General features: G+C 40.8%; 3 protein-coding genes across 3 annotated transcripts; 1 reads left to right on the plus strand and 2 right to left on the minus strand.

Annotated features, from left to right (window-relative positions):
* The first annotated feature begins 49 nt into the window (after nucleotides 1-49).
* Nucleotides 50-9,345, plus strand: LOC5512646 (ferrochelatase, mitochondrial). Its single transcript, XM_001632880.3, has 11 exons — nucleotides 50-189; nucleotides 263-377; nucleotides 4,748-4,873; nucleotides 5,432-5,580; nucleotides 5,660-5,732; nucleotides 5,916-6,084; nucleotides 6,542-6,640; nucleotides 7,002-7,109; nucleotides 7,418-7,582; nucleotides 8,275-8,334; nucleotides 8,572-9,345. The coding sequence occupies exons 1-11, from the start codon at nucleotides 165-167 to the stop codon at nucleotides 8,704-8,706; spliced, it is 1,224 nt and encodes a 407-aa protein (XP_001632930.1). The 5' UTR covers nucleotides 50-164; the 3' UTR covers nucleotides 8,707-9,345.
* LOC116618415 lies at nucleotides 9,346-11,683 on the minus strand. Its single transcript, XM_032382025.2, has 3 exons — nucleotides 11,522-11,683; nucleotides 10,358-10,467; nucleotides 9,346-9,930 (listed from the first exon to the last, which is right to left on the minus strand). The coding sequence occupies exons 1-3, from the start codon at nucleotides 11,571-11,573 to the stop codon at nucleotides 9,697-9,699; spliced, it is 396 nt and encodes a 131-aa protein (XP_032237916.2). The 5' UTR covers nucleotides 11,574-11,683; the 3' UTR covers nucleotides 9,346-9,696.
* Nucleotides 11,684-11,992: 309 nt separating this feature from the next.
* Nucleotides 11,993-14,629, minus strand: LOC5512610. Its single transcript, XM_032382024.2, has 3 exons — nucleotides 14,468-14,629; nucleotides 13,563-13,672; nucleotides 11,993-12,842 (listed from the first exon to the last, which is right to left on the minus strand). The coding sequence occupies exons 1-3, from the start codon at nucleotides 14,517-14,519 to the stop codon at nucleotides 12,600-12,602; spliced, it is 405 nt and encodes a 134-aa protein (XP_032237915.2). The 5' UTR covers nucleotides 14,520-14,629; the 3' UTR covers nucleotides 11,993-12,599.
* Between the last annotated feature and the right edge of the window lie 400 nt (nucleotides 14,630-15,029).

The following is a 15,029-nucleotide window of genomic DNA, read 5'->3' on the forward strand; positions in this document are numbered from 1 at the left end:
CGGTTTCACGCGCGCTGGGGAAAGTAAACACGCGAAAGGTTATGGGCTTCCTGTGGTCACACCTCTGCTGGACGCTGTCTGTCGGCTCAAGAACACAGCTTGTTTTCTCATTTCTAAAAGTTCTAGTTGTTACTCGTTTTCTCTTCATTCCTCCGTCTTCAGTAATGGCGCTCCAATTCACTCGACTTGGTATGCTCCTTTCGAAGTCTTCTTGCAGCTTCATTTATTGAAATACATGACTTATCTGTTGCACTGTGTTTAGTTATGGGGTCTGCGCGCGTGAACAGTCGGCTGTCACTTAATACAACCTTCATTCGCGGCATCGCCTCGTCGGCCCGAAATAACGGCGTTCCTAAACAGGCAGCAGTGGAAGAAAGGTCAGTATCAGAATAAGTAGTGCACCCATTTCATTCAGCTCCATTATGCCGAAAATATCATGAAATGCTTGTTACGTAACACACTGCGCACATTTTCTGGACACTGGACAAAACATCATAACAGGGGGCGCACAAATGTTTTTTTTTCGTTCTATTCGGGTGGTATTATTTGACTTGAATAAGAATGTTGTTTTCTTGTATCTTATTCGCTATCTTAAAGTTATGTCTAGGATAACCTGTGTTTTAGCCCGCGGTTACGAAATGTTGATATTCGATGCGAGTGCGCAACTTTTGAACACTCCAGGGTTCCAGACAGAGGTGATACCAGAGGGCGGTTAAACACTACGGTAATACTATTTTTGACATTCTGTGTAACAGTTGGCAGTAGGACTTTGACCTCATTAAAATTTGATGGGATTTTTAGTGAAAATTAGTATTTTTACCAATTATAAAAAGGCTACCATATCACAGGTATGAAGCTCAGACTTATTGTGTTGTGAGTATTTTAATTGAGCCAAACAAACCTTTTGGCCAGCTAACATCACAGGTAGCCCAGGCTCACGGCGAGTGTAGGTTTATTACAGAGTTTGTATGAGCGTACAGAGTTTGTATGAGCGAACAAATCTCGTTGAAATAAATATACTGATTTGGAAATAAAACAGTAGCTTGACGTTGCTGCTACTCAAACCCGCCATTATTTGCCATTTTAACACATTGACCCCTGAACCGGCCTGTACCGGCTTTGGGAAGTACCCACAACCCAAAAAATTCATAAATTCAAAATAAACACAACAAGATGAAGATACTCAGGCATCAGTCTAAGGGATAAATGGTCTTGCAGATATGCATCCAACCAAGGTGTTGGCATCTACTCTTAAGCCAAATAATAGCACAGGTTCTTTGACAAATCTCAAATCGAACAAGGAGAGAAAAGCAGAATCACCCCTCTCAATAAAACGCTCAAAATACCACACAAGGGAGAGAGATCAGCAAACACAGCTCAAGACACAAATAGATACCTTTATTCTGATCCTCCAGGCACATTTCCTTGGCCTCAAAACACAATGCCCATTCCTTGAAGGATTGTACAACCACGAAAATATGTTTACGTATTGCAAAGCATTCTGGGAGATACAGGGGAAAATTCACGAGGGGAGGGCCAGTCAACACTCCTCTCCCCAAAGTCAGATGGTTTTTTATAAGTCTTTTCACCCCGAAGCCAAACGAATCAATTCCAGGTCATACAGACCCAGAATAGCAGTGTAAACAATTTTGCAATCAATTTGGTTTCAGAAAAGACACCATTTAGGAGAGCTGTGGTGATTCATTAGAAAATTATTTTCTCATCCGGGCAAAGCCAAACAAGAAAAAATCATCATGAATCCACCTTTGCTTGCAAATATCCATAAGCAAGGCACTCAATTATGCCCCAAAAGACTTCATGATGTCCTGAGACACTCTCCTAATATGCTCATAGCTGTATTTTTGATGAAAAATACAAGCAACCATCAACTTGTGCTGGCTTCAGCACATCGACGAGGGATTAAAAGTGGGGACCGCAAAGCACTGTTGGAAAGCTTGGATACCGCTGACTAGGTGCAGCTGTGTTTGACTTTGACAGGCTGTATAAAACTCAGAATAGGGGGGGAGGTATCTGTTTTCAGTCTGTTTTTTGTAAATTCAGCTCCAAAAAAGCCAGGAGTCAATGGGTTAATCAACCACCCCTAGATTTTAATCAAAATAACTAGACCTTTTTAGACTTGTGCTGTGACATACACCAGTGGATTGGATCACATATATGCCATTTCTAGCAAGTGAATATCTTTAACCTAGAAAATAGAATTTTTTTTACTTGGACATGCCTGGACTCATTGATAGGGATGATATGCATAGCTTTTTTAGAAAAAAATGCCCAAGAAAACATCAGATTCAGGCAAGGTTTTGTGATAAGATTACTTTGACGGTGAATATACAGGAAAAGTACCAAAAGTGGGTTGACACTGCTGCTTTGAATTTATAAAGGCAAATATTTTTATAGAATTTGGGCTCCCTGTGGTTTCCCTAATGGTTTTAACATAAGAATTATCTGTTAGAATATCAGCCATAACTTAAAGGAGGCTTGTTTGTATATCAAGCAGAATTTGCCTACACTGTTGTATGCACCTAAGCTTGCAAAAAATGCATTGTTCTCAGGCAGTGAGGCAAGCATGATTTTTAGGGTGTGTTGGTAAACACATTGACCCCTGAACCGGCCTGTACCGGCTTTGGGAAGTACCCACAACCCAAAAAATTCATAAATTCAAAATAAACACAACAAGATGAAGATACTCAGGCATCAGTCTAAGGGATAAATGGTCTTGCAGATATGCATCCAACCAAGGTGTTGGCATCTACTCTTAAGCCAAATAATAGCACAGGTTCTTTGACAAATCTCAAATCGAACAAGGAGAGAAAAGCAGAATCACCCCTCTCAATAAAACGCTCAAAATACCACACAAGGGAGAGAGATCAGCAAACACAGCTCAAGACACAAATAGATACCTTTATTCTGATCCTCCAGGCACATTTCCTTGGCCTCAAAACACAATGCCCATTCCTTGAAGGATTGTACAACCACGAAAATATGTTTACGTATTGCAAAGCATTCTGGGAGATACAGGGGAAAATTCACGAGGGGAGGGCCAGTCAACACTCCTCTCCCCAAAGTCAGATGGTTTTTTATAAGTCTTTTCACCCCGAAGCCAAACGAATCAATTCCAGGTCATACAGACCCAGAATAGCAGTGTAAACAATTTTGCAATCAATTTGGTTTCAGAAAAGACACCATTTAGGAGAGCTGTGGTGATTCATTAGAAAATTATTTTCTCATCCGGGCAAAGCCAAACAAGAAAAAATCATCATGAATCCACCTTTGCTTGCAAATATCCATAAGCAAGGCACTCAATTATGCCCCAAAAGACTTCATGATGTCCTGAGACACTCTCCTAATATGCTCATAGCTGTATTTTTGATGAAAAATACAAGCAACCATCAACTTGTGCTGGCTTCAGCACATCGACGAGGGATTAAAAGTGGGGACCGCAAAGCACTGTTGGAAAGCTTGGATACCGCTGACTAGGTGCAGCTGTGTTTGACTTTGACGGGCTGTATAAAACTCAGAATAGGGGGGGAGGTATCTGTTTTCAGTCTGTTTTTTGTAAATTCAGCTCCAAAAAAGCCAGGAGTCAATGGGTTAAGCTGTTTTAGCCGCTGCGAATTTTTCCCGTCGCCTTCTGTATATAAAATAGACAAGGCTGCAAACTACGACAACCGCCAAATTCCAAAGTGCTCAACAAATCCACCAATCCTTTCAAAATCCAGACTCGCACGCTAAAATAATCCTCGCAGAATCATAGCACACATATTTATCTTTCCAACCATACATTTTAATCGTCTATTCGTCCCCATTTTGCCATTTGAGCGGCAAGAATCTTTCTTTTGAATTTGAAAATATTCGTGATAGCGACGCTCGATGGTCTACTCAATAAGAGTAGACTCCATGCTCATTTCTGTGAGCCTGCAGTACGTGCCACCTACAATGGCTGGATAGATTGTTTGGCCATTTGTCTCGCAATTGAAATTTCAGCCAATCAGAAAAGCACTTGTATATCTCTAATGCAGAAGACAGGTAACCATTAGCAAAACTCAAGTAAAAAGCTTGTAGTCTGGAACCTGATTGGTTTGAAATTCTTCCAATAGCAAGATTGGTATTTCCTGTCAATGGACTTGAATTATCTTTTACACAGAAATGATGTGTTTAGCCTACCCCATTTAGGCAAAATCCTTATTTTACTTTGAAGTAAGTTACATACAGTATCAGAGATTGCAGAGGCAAACTATAGGTTTTTTTATTGGTGCTAGCAAGGGATCGCTAACATCCGTTGGTACTTTTCTCTTACTTTGTAAATTTTAAACCAAGCTTGACTGGGCTGTGAAACACTGTTTTTGCACAAAGTTTATGCACTTGTGTATCCGTTTGCCTTTGATGCGTTAATGAGTGTTTTATAGAAGGAATAGGTGCAAAGAAGTTGCACAGTATCGGAAATGATGTCACGGACAAGCGTGTTTGACCATTGATTCGGCCGTTAATGGAGCCAATGAGGCTTAGTGACGACTGGAAATAGAGCATACAATAAGAAATGACCCACTTCTTGTTGGTCATGTGGGTACACACTCCCAACCCCCACACCATGTACCTAGATCCTGTACATAGTCATCAATAAGAAAATACCATTATATGTAAGAGTGTTTTTTTCATTAGATCATTTTAATGCTTAGCAAATGTTCTCCAGTACCTGATATGTTTATATTGGATACATTTGACTGTTTAGTTCCCTAGCACCAAAGACTGGAATTCTGTTGCTCAACCTCGGTGGACCAGAGAAACAGGAGGATGTCCACGGTTTCCTACTGAGACTCTTCTCAGATAAAGACCTAATCCCTTTACCAGCACAAAAGTGAGTACATGATGTGCTTGATAATATTGTGTATAAGAAATGTGTATGTTAGGGAAATAGAGAAAAGGGTTTGGTAAGCCAAGGATTCCCCTTGAAAACTGAACTTTTAGTTTGAGATGGCTATAAGTAGCAGTGGATCAGGTACACATCTTTGGGTTACCAAGTGTTCTTGGATAAAAATAAAATTTGAAAACCGTTTTTATCTTTGCACCACACTTACAGTACCTGAAATATAGAAATAAAAAAAAAACACTATTGGTGGATAAAATAAACCCTCTGGCTGTAATCATCACTGGCAATACTAATAATAGATAAATGTAAAAAAACTTATAATGTGATGGATGATGTTTTATGGTAGGAAATCCTATCAGCTTATGGTAGCAACTGGCTTCTTGGATTAAAGGTTATACACAGACCAACATACAGCTGGATAAGGGACATGGTCCCCACTTTTCTACCTCTCTCTCAATTGGGATGGCCTTGCTGTAGCCTCAAACCCAATACAAGTTTTTGTTTTATGATAATATATAATCATCTTTGAAAATATGCAATACCCAGACAATTAGCAGCATGGATAGCCAAGAGGAGAACACCCAAAATCAAAGAGCAGTATCAGAAGATAGGGGGTGGATCCCCCATCAAGATGTGGACAGAAAAACAAGGACAGGGAATGGTGGAATTACTAGATCAGCTATCCCCTGAAACTGGTAAATAATGGTTAAAGGATCCATCTTCTCCTATTTTAAGGTTGGGTTTTTCAACATGGAATACTTTCTTGTTCTGCAGCTCCTCACAAATTCTATGTGGGCTTCAGATATGCCACACCTCTAACAGAAGATGCAATTGAGCAGATGGAAAGGTACACCCTTGTCTCAACAAATTTACAGTTATGTTAGTAGTACTGTACATATGTAGGAGTTTTTCTCCACAAGACACTGCAGAAATAAAGTGGTTTATGTATAACCTAACTCTATAGAAATGTATAACATATAATTATACAGTTATTATACATTCAACTGATGATTTATCACTTTTAATACAGAGACGGCATTGAGAGAGCAATAGCATTTACTCAGTACCCGCAGTATTCCTGCTCTACAACTGGTAGCAGTATTAACGCTATCTACAAGTATTATAAGCAGCGACAAGGCAACTCATCCCTTAAGTGGAGTGCTATTGACAGATGGCCGACACACCCTGGGCTAATTAAGGTACATAATCAGCTACACTTGGCCTGCCCTAAACCACGAGATGGAACTTCGAATCCTTAATCTCCTTCTTATCTCCCCTTCACATGGACATTACCCTTAAAATTTCAATATACCCCTGATTTTTAAAAATTATTTTTTTGTATATGCTTTGTAGTTATACTGCTTTGTAATAGGCTCCAAACACCATGCATAGAACACTTGCTTTAGTGAGCAGAACATAGAGTATATATAGTCAAGGATTTTCCATACCACCATTAACAGATAACATTGTAATGAACCTCTCTTTTTCTCACCACACTATACACTTCACTAATTATTTATACTAAGGATCTTCCAACAAAACCACACCCAAGATGTCTATTCATGGGCAAACTAGCTATGTAATGTATGTATTAGCCATAGTCTCTAGGTAAAATACATTGCCATGTATACACACATTGTCCTCTGAAAATGCCAGGCCTTCGCTGATAACGTCAAGGTGGAGTTGTCCAAGTTTCCTGAAGAAGTCCAGAAGGATGTGGTCATCTTGTTCTCTGCTCACTCCCTACCAATGAAGGTACAGTACCCCTTGTTACAGTACCCAGCTCTCATTTGGGGTTGGGTGGGGATGTTTTGTGTTTAAACACCAGGAGTGACAGGCAAAGGAATAAGGAGTACTGAATCGGTTTGCATGCATTTTTAAACTCTAGTGAACATTGCCTTTATTGAATTTTGTTTCTGAAAGAATAACTCCAAATTAGAGCTGACTAGATAACCCCAAATAGAACCAGCTGAGCCTTAGGTACTGGAAGTATGGAGAAATGCACAATTCCCACAATGGTCATGGTCTATGGACTACCTTCTACATCTAAAAAAAGCAGGATTTTTGTCTAGATGTTCCAGGCTATCTACATAATTTGATTTATCTCTTGCTGTAGGTAGTAGATCGTGGAGATCCCTACCCCCAGGAGGTAGCTGCCACTGTCCAGCGAGTGATGGAAGCATTAGATTTCTCGCATTCTTACAGGCTTGTGTGGCAGTCCAAGGTGACTATGTAAAATCTTTCATGCAAACGTTACCTATTTAGTGTAGTCTATGCAAGAATGTAGAGCTTACAGTACAGTAAAATTAGAAAAAAAGTGTGATGTGGTGCTGTGTTATTTTGGGCTTTAAATGATGGTGTTAAAGTGGTGCTGTGTTATTGTGTGCTTCAAATAAGGGCATTTTCTCGCTTTTCCCTGCAATTATTTTAATGTATGGAGAGGTTTTTTTTTTTTTGCAGTTTTCAATTGTCTGGTTGTAAACTAGACACAAACATTTTCTAAGTGACCAAGGTATGTTTTATTTTCTGCAGGTTGGCCCTCTACCATGGCTCGGTCCACAGACAGAAGACGCCATCAAGGGCCTTGCAAAGAACAACAAAAAGAACCTTCTTTTAGTTCCCATCGCGTTCACATCTGACCACATTGAGACGCTACATGAGCTAGATATTGAGTACGCCCAAGAACTTGCCCATGAGGTATGTATGCATACTAGTCCCTATCGCGTTCACATCTGACCACATCAAGACTCTACATGAGCTAGGTATCGAGTACATACAGGAACTTGGCCATGATGTATGTATGCATACTAGTCCCCATAGCGTTCCCGTTTGACCACATCGAGACGGTAAGCGAGCTAGATATCACAGAGACGTAGCAGGTCTTGAAATATTGGAGGGGCACAATACAGAAATATTAAACATGTTGACTCATTGACGTCTGATTGATAACTGATTGTTCTTGAGCCCGGGGATGGGGGGAGCTATCCTTTTTATAGCGGAACCTCGTGTTTAAGAAAATATTGGGGGGCATAGCCACGCCCTAATGGTCATTTCCTTATAATTTTTCAATATATTGCGGGAGCACTTGCTCCCAGTGCCCCACCCCCTGCAACTTGCCCATGGTACGTACATTATAGTAGTCCTGTACGCACAGGAACTTGCCCATGTGGTATGTAAGGAAAAGATGTGTCCTTTCAATAACTAATTTAATGTAATTTTGCCCCAGCTTTTGCGCACCTGCTTTGTCATAGCTCTTCTTTTTCTGTCATTTTATTCTAGCGACTTGGTACAAGTCTGTCTTTGGTAAACAAAAAAATGTCATCACATGTAACAAGAAGACCTTTTTTCTAGTCTGTTTACAGGAATTGTTTTGTTGTGTTTCACTCCAGGTTGGCGTTGAGAACATCAGGCGAGCAGAATCACTGAATGACAATCCGATTTTCATCCAGGTAGGCAGGAACAATTGTACATTTCTTAGTGTTGCTACCTCCTCATAGACATGGAGAGGGCAAACAAGCCCCAGTTATATCTTACATTTGCTAAGGGAGGGAAATGAAAGGGGCAGAGGAGCAGACTTCTTGGTTAATTTCAGACTCTGCTAGGGGGAAGGGGGTTAGGAAAAGGGGTGGGCTCCAGCTGCCCCCATCTGGCTACCCGCCCTGTAACCTTATTTTGTTTGTGTTCAGGCCATGGCGGATATCGTGCACAAGCATCTACAGTCCGGCGAGACATGCTCGCGTCAGCTCCCCCTGCGCTGTCCCATGTGTGTTAACGCTACGTGTGGCCCCGCCAAGGAATTCTTCGCCAACCAGACACTCTAGCATCATTCTCTCCTAAATTCAATACTTCGAAGGCTCGCAGACCTACCTATTCCATGCTCAGAGAAAAATACCCTGCTTGCCAGAGACTTGCCCCCAATCTTTAAATTTCATGCTGTGCAGTGAAGCCTGAGGGCGACCTGGCACCCCCGGTAAAAAAGCAAGCTGCGTGGAAGTAAAAGCTGATCACTCATGACGTATTCTTGACTACGGAGCTTTTACGCCTTTATAGCGATTACAGACTATGGGAAGGTCACGCGCAAACGTGCACAGCATTGTGGGACACAAGCTGGAAAAACCAGCGGTCTTTGCGGGCGCTCCCCTTGATTTTTTGCTGCCGAAGGAAAGTGCTAGGTCCTGTCTATCTTGTGAGGAAAACGATACATTCTCGTTACTAGAGCCTCTAGGTTGAGCGAAAGATCTCGCACTTTTGGTAGTGTTTTGCAGTCAGCTTAGTGAGATGTGGTGTTGGGTTCTGATGAAGCAATTGTACAGAAATAATTGCATAGGCTTGGGTTGCTTGATTGGCTTGCTTGATTGACGTGCTTCGCACGCCTGACACGCCACATCTGGACACCAAGCCTATCATAGGTTCTAAATCTTTATTTTACAAATATTTAAATAAAAAGAATCAGTCAATGATGACTTAGTCCAATTTCTTTATGAAACAATACCATATTCTTGAATTTACAAATTGCGGCAAAACAGAACATTCATTGGATCTATAAAGCAGAATAATGTAATTGCAAATGGGTTGATTACTATTTACATACAAGAATGGGTATGGTCTCGACTTCGGGCTGGTTTCTAAAAGCTAAGCGGGCGATGCAATAGCAATTGATTGATTGAGTCTCCCAAGCACACGAACATCGTATCTAAGAAATGTACTGCATTATCATACAAACTAAACCACGGAAAACAGAAGTGTGACTAGGAGTGTCCTGAAGGCTGGTAGCGCTGCCCTAAGAAATGTACTCACTTTAACATAACAAACTAAACCATTAAAAACAGAAGTGTACATGTTACTAGAAGGACGGCACTGAAGGCTGGTAGCGCTGCGCTGTTGCACTTGTCACCAGAACAACAGTTGACGTCACAGTCCAGGGGGAGGTTCTTGCCTGCACCCCCCTTACATATCTCCATCCCTTTGTTTGAGCAGAGAGAGGCGGAGGTACAGCCTCGTCCATACTGCCTGATCCTCTTTCCATCGTACATCTGATCCACAAACTGCGAATAATAAAAATACAGTTCTCACACACTTTTCAGATGATCAGACGTAAGCCTAGTTTCAGCCGTTCAGACCGGGATTTCTGTGGTATAAGAATAACGCTCTCCTTTCGGGATAAGAAAACTGGGGACTAGGATGATCAAACGATGCCTTTCGTGAAATCTCGATATAACGACACTAACGATCAACTCTCTATAACGATCATGATTTCGGGTCACGACAATTATTTCTCCTTTCAACAATGAATTTTTCAAGAGGGGGGACAGTCCAAGGTAACTAAAGAGGGAAGCTTTGGGCCTATACTTGTTCCATAGTGAACAATGTAGAAGCTGGTTTCATTTATGCTGTGGAGATAATTAATGTCGACATTTCTCGCACGTCCGATTCAAACGCGGCTCCAACTCCAACTTGCCCGCCTGTTCTTACCGCTTTGAAGCATCTGTCTTGCCAGGGCCAGCACTCTTTGGATTTTCTGTACTTCATACACATGCTCATAGACTCAGGGCTTCCACACTCCCAGCATGTCAAGCCAGCCGCTGACAACAGGAACGCGTAACACAACATCAAAATACGTGACACAACGTAAGAGTTCGTGACACAACGGAGAAATACGTGACACCAACAGAGTCGGTACCATTTGTACTTTAGTACCTATATTACAAAAAGGCCCGGAAGTTGACTATTAGAAGAGCCTCATTCTATGGTCAAGGTAGAAATAATATCAATGACACTAGATTTTTCAATCTCCTAGTTTGTAATCCCCTTCAAAGTGCTATCACAATGAAAGAGTTTGGGACTGAGGACTCTGATATGCAGGTAGAAGAAGGGGAGGGACACCTGGGAAAATAATAGCGAAATTCTTATCGAATACACAAGCATAAAAAATATAGCTTTGGCAGCACAAACAAACGGAATTTGGGGAAAAGAACAAACATCTAAAGATAGACACTCTGTATAAAAAAAGCTGTAAGAATAAAAGCTGGAATCTAGAATATTTATAAACGATTGTGTCTGCGATACACTAGTGAATTGTACAAGGCGAAAAAATCGTTTTGAAAGCAATATTGAACAGCCCCTTTGCGTGACAATAAACAGTGATTAGATGTCAAACGCGACGTGCGGGGAATGTGAACGAAAGCGCGAGGGTTGCGTCGTTCTTATCGGCTAGTACAAAAAAAACATCTAACAGAACTCTGCCATTTCGCCTTTTATACATATTTGATAATAAAGAACCAGCAGCACAAAATCACAAATATGGTAGATAGAAGAATCAAAATCCAATGGGCAGCAGGACGCACGATACATATAGCACATTCTTAGTGGAAAAATCCCGAAATACCTTAGTAGGATCGAGCCATGCAATTCAAGACAGGCATAGGGTTAATTCTAGTTTTCTTGTACTCGTAGCATTCCCTTACATAATAATAAAATATGATATATTTGTAGTGACAAAGTGAGTGGTGTAATGGTCGTGCTTGTAGGTAGAACCGTTTGTTGACCACAAGTTAATAGTTATTGTTTGAATGCGTCCATGTTTAGCGCATGGTACAATGTGTGAAGTTTAAGCGGATCTAATCGAAATTCACTTACCCAATGTTACAGCGAGTAGGAACGATAGAATGCTTAATAATTTGAGCTCCATTTTGCAGTAAAACCGTTTTCTTCACACAAGTAAAGGAGCGTTGGTTCGCTTCACGCCATACAAAGACGAGCTAGGGTTACACAGGCATTAGGTTTCATGTTTTCAACCTTTCAGCCAATCAGCGTGAAGAATTCGGTACATTTATTGGACGGCGCCTGGAGTGATAAGCAAAGATGGCGCTAAGTGAGCATGGAGCGAGGAATTTGTTCAAACATGATAAGAATGTCGGATAAAGGCTCTAGATAGTCAATCATCTTTAACCATCACGAAACCACCCTAACCCACAGTCAACACGCAATTTTAAAAGTTGAATAGTAAAGTCTTACACATAAGTTCACCTCCTGTCCTTCAAACTTGAAGATAAATAACTGAGCTCAGTAGATTAGATAAGTTATCATACAAAAAAAATACCAAAAAGCTGATAAAATACTTTTTTTATTTTAATAAAACCATTAAAATACTGAAATTTCCCTGCCACAAACAAGTCTATAAAATCCATTAGTATGGTGTTATTACATTGGAGGTCGCTAGGGTACTGTTCGATGAACGGCGCTGAATTTTCCCTGCTAGCAGAGGCCTCTTTTCCCTGTATTTCGCTGGGCTGGCGTTCGCGAGGCCATCCCAGCGAAATACAGAGAAAAGAGGCCTCTGCTAGCAGGGAACGTTGAATTATTTGAATCATTTAAATATTCCGCTTAACGTGGATTTTGTATTATTACATTGATCTTCCCATGATATAGTTACAGTGGATAAAATTCCTGACACGCTTTCCAGACTAAACAATCGTAGAAAAAAAATGTCTAGTCTATGTACAACACATGGATTCTTTTCCCTGCTCTGATATTCCCTATCAATAGATCGACTTGTAAACAGCTTCAAACAAACAAACGCAAGGCTTAGTTCTTAAAACTTTACTCTTGCAGGCAAAGCTGCCCCTTCATGAGAAGGAGTCTTTATATCCACAATCTCGAGTCTCTCATCAGAAGTAAAACATGTTCCTTTTCTTTTTTAACTCTCACATCATCTTTAGAGAAGAACGATAGTTAGAAGTGCGCATGCCGCCAAGATTATAGCGCTGACCGCAGGTAACGAGGCACTGTTGCAGTAGTCTCCGGAACAGCAGTAAACATCGCATTGATGGTCAAACGGGTAGTCCTGGCCTTTGCCCCCCTTGCACACATCGACTTTTTTGTCGTTACACTCAGAGGCAGAGGTGCAGCCACGCCCAAATAACAGAACAGGATCTCCTTCGTACCACGTGTCCACAGACTACGAAAGGGGAAAATCAGAGATGGTATTATTGTCAAATGAACAATGGGAACAATAGAGATCACCCATCCCAATGTGACTTATCTATAAACCAAGTATATACTTCAAAGGGAACGATAAAAGGGCATGACAGTCGGGCTACCGAATCTAAGACAATCGTTCCAAAGGGCTTTTTCTGGCCGTTTTCAACCAACCAAATTTTTCTTTTCTGCATATTTTTATTTGCCTTATAAAGAGATTGCCTCAAGCCAGGCCAAACTGGCTTAAAGACAAGGACGCTCCTGGCCCCTTATTTCATATAGAATAATTTTACGACATTTTTCTAAACATTACCCGCTCCAGTCAGAGGCAGGAATGAACTCTTTATGATACTCTACAGCCCCCTGCATCTTGACTACCGTGGTATTACAAACAGTCTTACTTTGCACAAATATTTTCTATTTTGTTTACATTGAACAAGAAACACAAGAAAGGGATCTGCATGTGATAACTCGCTTGTATTAATAAGACTGATTTATACAGCACAATTTAGTCGTATTCGACTTGCCCGCAACACTTCTACAACACGAGTCGTAGAGTGCCAGCCGTCTACGCTCCGATACGACGTCCCGAAAGTCGTAGTGTGTAATCCAGGGCTAAGACATGTGCTAGGCAGGTCGCACACGACTAAATCATGCTGTCTAAATCAGCCTTTAGAGTTTTGATAATTAAAATACTCACCGCTTTGTAGCATCGATCCTGCCAGCCCTCGCATTCGACAAATGCTCTATATTTCATGCACATACCAAAGCCCTCTGTATTCTGACATTGTATACAGGATAACCCAGAAACTGAAAGAGAAAACGCGCTGGTAAAGTACCCTAACGATACTAATTTCTACCACCATCTAGTGCAACAATACTTATTGGCCTACACAACCAAGTATTACAATATTTATATACCCGAATAGGTCCTTTCACAAGCAGCGTGTTCATAAAATCTTAGGGGGTATTTTGCGTGACATGGTAAATATTTCGTTTGAAATTCAAGCCATTTTACACCGAACAATTAGAATTTATATTCTAGGCTATCGGCAGCCAGTTAAAAAGCATGTATCGGGATTGAGTGCAATAAATACTCTTTTTATGTCGAGCAAACCTAAGTTACCTATCTCATCCGTTTTTGACACAACAAATTAATATTCAGTTAGAGGCTAGTTTGGTGAAGTGCAAATCTTTAGCAGTAGGTGTATTACAGTAGGAAAGAAAAACAAAGTATAGAACTGAATAAGCTAGAAGCTGCTGAATCAAAAGCAACGAGAAGAAAGCTCTCACAAATTCTTTCCTGCACGATTTGAGTCCTTATCAACTTACAACTGACAAAAATGCACAGCCTTAAGTTCCCACTCGCTGTAAGCGCCTAGACCTAGGCCTAATAATACAAGAATGGAAGTAATAACTTCGGATTACAACAAAACCATGCAACTTGTATAAAATTAAACAGCATGGTTTTAGGACAATTCGTTGTTACGTGTTTTGATCACAACTTCACTAATACACAAAGCTGTGAATGTACTGAACGCGCTTAACCCAGCCTTTCTATCAATTGCACGCCGAGAAGTTCGAAATTGAGTCTCTTTTACTTACCTAATGGGACTGTGAGCATAAAACACAGCGCGCCGAGTAGTTTGGAATCCATTTTTTTGTGATAACGGACACTATAAACTCCAAACAATTCGATTCCTCGCTTCAAGCCAGGAGGAGTTAGATTTCGCTAGAATCAAATTTCATGTTTTGGGCGTTCAACCAATCAGGACAAAGGATTTGTGCACTCAAAGATGATAAAAGATGGAGGAAAATGCGAGGTATTTGTGTGTGCCATTTTGTATCAGAGATGTTATTTTAAAATGCTGCTTGTAGATTGGTAGTTTTTTTAAATATATATTTAGACTACAGGCGCGTACCCAGGGTTAGCTGAGGGGGGAGCGCAGTGTTATAGGAATCATATGGAAAAAGCATAGAATTTGAAAAGAAATGACCCACTTTTGGAAGCCAAAAGGGAGGGGTGGTACGCTCCCCTGTGCACCCTCTCCCCCTGTGTAAAAGGCCTGGACTATCAGCTCAAACATCAGTTCAGGGAAACTTTTCAATAAAGTATTTTGAAGGGGAGGGGGGCGAAGTGTTAAATGGGAAAACATCAGCTAGAATT

Source organism: Nematostella vectensis, chromosome 3 (assembly GCF_932526225.1).
Source record: "Nematostella vectensis chromosome 3, jaNemVect1.1, whole genome shotgun sequence".
Classification (NCBI taxonomy): Eukaryota; Metazoa; Cnidaria; class Anthozoa; order Actiniaria; family Edwardsiidae; genus Nematostella; species Nematostella vectensis.

Bases quoted from the DNA above. Each gene is read 5' to 3' on its own strand.
- LOC5512646 (XM_001632880.3), top strand. From the start codon at position 165: ATGGCGCTCCAATTCACTCGACTTG. The intron at 6,641-7,001 runs GTACAGTACCCC...CTCTTGCTGTAG, and splicing joins CTCACTCCCTACCAATGAAG to GTAGTAGATCGTGGAGATCC. The intron at 7,583-8,274 runs GTATGTATGCAT...GTTTCACTCCAG, and splicing joins CCCAAGAACTTGCCCATGAG to GTTGGCGTTGAGAACATCAG.
- LOC116618415 (XM_032382025.2), bottom strand. From the start codon at position 11,573: ATGGAGCTCAAATTATTAAGCATTCTATCGTTCCTACTCGCTGTAACA. The intron at 10,468-11,521 runs GTAAGTGAATTT...TCCTGTTGTCAG, and splicing joins CCTACTCGCTGTAACATTGG to CGGCTGGCTTGACATGCTGG. The intron at 9,931-10,357 runs GTAAGAACAGGC...TATTATTCGCAG, and splicing joins AAGACAGATGCTTCAAAGCG to TTTGTGGATCAGATGTACGA.
- LOC5512610 (XM_032382024.2), bottom strand. From the start codon at position 14,519: ATGGATTCCAAACTACTCGGCGCGCTGTGTTTTATGCTCACAGTCCCA. The intron at 13,673-14,467 runs GTAAGTAAAAGA...TTTCTCTTTCAG, and splicing joins TATGCTCACAGTCCCATTAG to TTTCTGGGTTATCCTGTATA. The intron at 12,843-13,562 runs GTGAGTATTTTA...CCCCTTTCGTAG, and splicing joins AGGATCGATGCTACAAAGCG to TCTGTGGACACGTGGTACGA.